Raw genomic sequence first — 6,000 nt, 5'->3', positions numbered from 1 at the left:
AACTGCTCATTTTTTTCCGATCGTGTTGGCTTCACTTTTATTCTCTCTTCTTCAGTCGTGTTAAAGATGTTCTCAGCTGTCATATGTAGTAAAACTTCGTAAGCATCCATATCTCTTACAAGGTCTCGTTTTGCACTTCTCAAAATCCCTCTTCGCTCGTCGCTCAGTGGTTTGTCAAGAGTTGTATCACTTGTCCTACCAGTTTCCATGGTTCCCGTTTCCTTTTCAACTAAACAATTCAATGAGAAATAACCATGAAATGTACGACAAATAGTCGCTTGTATTTTTAGAGAATTTGGTTCTCACTAATGATTACACAACTGTTTGAAAAGAAGGATGATCACATGAAAACAGTAACATTTGTGTTAGACTGAACAGCATTCACTGTCTATGAAATAAGGGAGGTTGTTATGCATTATTTATTTAACAGATCACCAGAAAATATCTTCACATTGGATTTTGGTTCATCGGGGAGAGTTAAACAACGGGAAGAAAAAGGACAACCAAGAAAACAAAAATATGTAATTGCAAAGGAACAATAAAGAGCTTAGGGCTTGCCATGAAATACATGCTATACAACTTTTACCATTTAGAAACAGCTTTTTATTTTAAATAAACAAATAAAGAGCGGCAAAGAAACGGATTATGATCAAAATTATTGCAGAGGGCGACACTCTTTCCTACTAATGAATCATCTGATCGAAGAGAAATTTAAAAGGATATTTTGGAAAAGACTTTCGACTAGGGTCCCAGATGTTCATCAGGATCCTTGGAGGATAATATCTTTCTAGATTTCATTTTTCCATGCATACCCCTTGAAGCTCGATAAAAAATCAAAAGCCATCATAAAATCTAAAAAAGAAATTAACCTTTGTTTGGGTTGATGAGCTAAGGATTTGTATGAATTTAGTTTACCGCTCTATACTTTTCCACGCACTATTTATACCTCAGAGGAAATTGCACAACAGATGTAGGTCATTGAAGGATATATCTATTTCTAAATCTGTAAAAATTAAATACCTGCATGCAAAACGAGATCATTTACGATTTGATTTCGTTCTTTATTTCAGAAATTACATGTACTCGAAATTTGATTATAGCGCAGGCTGAAAATTTTTCGTTAAGCAGAGACTCTAGTCTCTTAACGTCACAGCCTGTTCACCAATGCTGAAAACAAGTCACGGTTTTATTGAGAAAAATGAAAACAAACGAAAAAAACCCTGTGCAGCAATTTTAAAACTTTTAAATGATCAGATGCTCAAAGAATGTATGGAAATATGCATGACCTAGACTTGACCAGGCTCGACTGTAAAAGGGTTGTCACTATAAATCATTGCCAAATTATCCGAGCATCGGTATAACCTATGGTAAACTCATGAGGTTGATTTTCAATAATTGAAAGTTCCGACACGCTAACATGCCCTATTTAGATCAGAAAAGACACTTTACGCCTTTATCACTAACAAAGCAAGACCAAGATTATTCAGGATTTTTCTTATTCTTTTTTCTGTGAAAAGTTCCTAAACGACAACTTCCACTAAAGAAGATAAATAGTAGCGTGCAATACGGGCTAGCAATAACTGTGCAACGATTAATTATATCTCGCTTCATGTTTTCATGAATAACCTTTGGCGCCTTCACTGTAAAACCCTTTCTCAATTCTGCATGATTAGTTTTTTTAAATAGGTTATCCTCACAAAACCAAACTAAAAGTACTGATAACGAAAGGCAGAATTAGTTGGAATCCAAGCTAGATCTACTTTAAACAATACCAAATCTAAGCTGTCATTCACAACAAATACAATTTTCAGTTCGGTCTGACAAATACCACACCATGAAACCCAAGAAGATTGATTGTTGGTTGACGAAGGGTGAAGTATTAACAAAATGAACACTAGTCCTTGGTGAGTGACCGTTTGTTCTCTATCATATAAAAGCTGTATTTGCTCACGTCTCTTAACTTTGATCCATTAGAAATGCGGAAGCGAAGGCTCCTTGTCAGTCTCGTCACTCTGTCATATGAGCGAACAAAGACTAGTTCCGCCATCGCTGAGCACCAAAATCGACAGATTTGTTAAAACGCGACTAAAGAATAAAACTAAAAGATTAAAACCGACATAAGGTTACAAAGAAGCTGAAAGTGTTACTCGACTAGGTCGACGGTATATGTAAGACGTAAAGGTCCGTGGGTTGGTATTGCAGCAGTCAGTAACTGACCTCTCTGTCCTAACTATTAGCACTCGAGGGGATTCATCTTTCAACCAAACACATTTTCAAAAGATAGTGTAACGTAGCTGATATCTTTGCAAATACCAGAACATAACCAGCATTATGATGCTAAGCGTACCATTTTGAATGTTGTAGATACGATTTATTGAGATACTTACATTTGAAGCTGATCCGTGATAAACAACTGAGCTGGTCTGAATTGTAGGTTTCAGCTGATTCTTCTTTAAGATAGATATTCTTTGCCTTCCTTATTCTCCCAACTTTCCTCTAAAACGTTCTTTTAAACAGAGAAACGAGCTGATCTCGCCAAAGTAAGCTATCCGTCTGATATGTAACACTACAACACATTCTGCAGTTTCCACGAGACCTTGTATAACCTCTAATTAGCAATGCAGCCAATGAAGATGATAGCAAATCAAATAGCAGATCAAATAGCAGATCAGAGCACAAAAAGACTTCTTGTTACGTCACTTGAAATACTCCCCTTAATCAATCGTATATGTCAAACATTCCTTGAGCTGTTCTTGAGAAAAACAATAAATTAATGGATGGTTCTTGAATTGCTCCTGGAGTTTGACATGAACAGTAGAAGTCACTTTAAAAAGTTCTTCTACTGTTCATGCTGTTCTGATGATCAGTCTAATCCTTAAAGGACGCGATGGAATGTTAAGGAGGGGGGAGTGAGGGAAGGGGTGCGACTATGGGTCAAGGACTGACATATTTTTCTTTAGAAATTTATGTCAGTGACATGTCACTCAACATATTTTCGAAACTTTTTTTAAGTTTATCGGGAGTAACTCTACCTGTTTAAACCACACACGAGGATGAGAGTGATCATCGTAGGTATGCACTGAAGGCCAAGTCTAGCCATTTCATACTAAACGCGTCTTTCACGTGACCTTTCAAATTCTCGCTCATTTAGGAGAGATTTCTTTGACGCAATGGAGATCTTTGAGGGAAATTGTGTATCTTTTTCGGATTTAGATATTGCATAAATACATTTTATTGATCCGAATGTTAAGTTTGAGCATAAACTACTCAAGTAGCAGTGAAAATTAAGTCTGAAAAAATATTTATGGTTTGTACGAGAGTTAAAGGCTATGCGATATTTTTTCAGGCTTTTTTTTTCACTCCCAAGATCTGATTGTTAATTCTCTCCGGTAGCTACCTTTACATTTCCATGTATATTGGTTACAAGAATTTTTGTTAGATCAAGAAAAGATGGAACTTCTACCCGACAAGCCTAATTATTCTTATCAGCTTTTTGAAGATGACGTATGAATGTTAATAAAGGAAGAATTTACATGTGAGTCACTTCTGAGAGTTAAAGGGTTAAGTAGTGTTTATTACTGCGAAGATTACTCTCGTGCATCTTTATTTATTAATCTGCAGTTCAAAAATGATATTCATATATTAATACTCGTTTAAACCAAAGCACATTTGCTTTATCTGCAAAATATCAGCAATAATGGGTATATATATATATATATATAAAATTATCTAAGAAATGTTCTGATTAACAAATAATATTTTACCGTGAAGTAGTTATGTGTAAATAATTATGTAACGAGCTCAATTTTTTATAAACCATAAAATCATCAATAATAATGATCAAAATATTTATTTACTTATCATTAAGTTAGGCGAATTAGTTGTAAAACAATTATTTATAAATAAATGTCGGTTGAACACATATATAATGAATTTACGTTGCCCCCCCCCCCCCCGGTCAGTGTAAATTCATGACTTACATAAATATCATGAATTTTCACATAAATCTTTGTTTTACATATCATGGATTTACACCACGCCAAGTGTAAATTTACAATTTCTGCGGTGAACAATGTTAGCGCACCAATCTTCAAAAAAGGCGGGAAAAGCGAGAATCGAGGATGTGCTCAGTAACTGTTATTTTTCCGATCTTTTGAAAAGGAATAGATATTTTATGATCTTTTCAGTTCAATCTTGACTTCAAGCAACATTATGACCTTCATGAGGAGCATTTATGGGAACGCCTTTGAATATACGCACGCTTAGCATGGACCAATACTTTGATAAAATTATGCGCACTAATGCAGAACTATGACGATTGACTCGAATGTATCTACAGATTAACTAGGCACTCTAAGAAGGTTCTTGAGTTAGAGTTCACCGCTAATAAGCCCACACCTTTTAAAAATTAACTGCTAGGTAGAGTTCTTGTTTTACAAACTACTCTGCTAAATTTAGGATGTTATTTACTGAATTTGAATGGCGCTGGAGCATCGCATAACTGCTAACTGAGATAAAGCAAAAATGGAGAGATTCTCGTATTTCTTTTAAAAGTGTAGGAAAGACGCTGATGGCCGGAAATGTATCCTTCGAACATTGAACCCTCAAAAAGTCACTTTGGAAAAGTGGAAAGAGGATCATGATTGGTTGTCGGCTTACGACTAAATAGTTTGATAACTCTATTTATCCTTACTGTCACTATCGTTTCTGAGTATGTGATTCAGAGTTTATATTCCTTAAAAAGCAGTTTTTCTGCTCCAACAGAGGGCCTACGTCAAATAAGAGAGTAAGTTATTTTGAAAAATTTAGAATGACGTGTCAGCTTGGACCGATTGAGAAGTGGATGTTATTAAAAGCAGGAATGGGAAATGGGAAAATGTTTTTGTTGTTTGTTTTAGATTTACTTTATATAAAGAGGAAAAGAAATTTTTCATCGATATCCATGCTCTCATTCGAAAATTTCCGGGGCAAAATTCAAGGAACGAAATATATCGATGACAACTGGGGAAGGAGGTGAGCTTCGAGGAACAGATAATGTCCAAGGACAAGTATACGAGCATATTTTCGCGAAAAATAGAGGCTCTCGCTTTCTTAATTTTCAAATATTATTCAGCGCGCGTGAAAAAATGTCACCAACAGCTTACTGTTTTCTGCGTAAGATGTTTTTCATTGAATGTTCTCTGGTAAGACTTAATGAATAAACAAATTTTTCCCTTCTTCTGTAACAACCATAAACGCTCTCTCATCTCGAATTAAATTTTAAACAAAGGCTTATCATAGTGGACAAAAGGTTTGAAAATTGGGGAGTATCACTTGGCTGATATCCACAGATACCCCCCAGTTTTAGCGTTCTGTACGATTCTAGTAATTTTGCCTCTCTAACCTAAAAGACAGATATCAAGATTTTCCATGTTAACTCGATGCAGTCTACTGATCAAGAATTGGGTGTGGGCGTGTGTTTCCATTCCTTGACCATTTCTTGACCAAAGCCTAAGGGTCTCTCGTGAAACTCGCATGGAAATCACGATACACAATAAAATTACTTGTGCAATGCTTGTTAGCCCTGAGCGTTAGAGCAATAACTCAACTCGTTCTTGACCCTGTTTTAATACAGCTACTACTTATAGTTTGCGCAATCACCAATCCCTCCTTTACTTGTATAAGAATTAAACTTTTAGATAAATTCATACTTCGATTAAACTACTTTGTATTGACTCCCGTCCAGCTCTGTCTTTCCCCCCTCATAATTTCCATTGTATTTTTATTACCTTTACATAGCTTATTCCATAGGCCTCTTTTAGGCACTTATTTTTTATCAAAATGGATCATTCTTACTTGGTTAACATTTGAAAGTGTAAACTAGCCCGCGTGTTCGGCATATAAAGTTTAGGTGAAAGAAAACTTGGGCTATATGAGGGTGAGGTTCCATCGTTAAGATCCGAACGATTACGCGACAAGTTAACTGATGTTCGATTACTCATGGAAACTCAGAATTTTTTG

At 35.7% G+C, this 6,000-nt stretch overlaps 1 protein-coding gene across 2 annotated transcripts in view; it reads right to left on the bottom strand.

Annotated features, from left to right (window-relative positions):
* Nucleotides 1–2,618, bottom strand: part of LOC131794755 (uncharacterized) — a 26,850-nt gene extending 24,232 nt beyond the window's left edge. Inside the window, exons 1-2 of one of the 2 annotated variants that reach the window (XM_066173080.1) lie at nt 2,388–2,618; nt 1–229 (exon numbers count right to left, since the gene is read on the bottom strand). The exon at nt 1–229 is cut by the window's left edge and continues 101 nt beyond it. In XM_066173080.1, the coding sequence (XP_066029177.1) occupies nt 1–209 (209 nt within the window). In that variant the 5' untranslated portion in view covers nt 210–229; nt 2,388–2,618. The remainder of the gene's footprint in view (nt 230–2,387) is intronic. The other variant, XM_066173079.1, reaches the window with a different exon arrangement.
* Between the last annotated feature and the right edge of the window lie 3,382 nt (nt 2,619–6,000).

The sequence above is a fragment of the Pocillopora verrucosa genome, chromosome 10 (assembly GCF_036669915.1).
Source record: "Pocillopora verrucosa isolate sample1 chromosome 10, ASM3666991v2, whole genome shotgun sequence".
Taxonomy (NCBI): domain Eukaryota; kingdom Metazoa; phylum Cnidaria; class Anthozoa; order Scleractinia; family Pocilloporidae; genus Pocillopora; species Pocillopora verrucosa.
The sequence above is the reverse complement of the archived record's forward strand: the minus strand, read 5'-3'. Positions and strand labels throughout refer to the sequence as shown.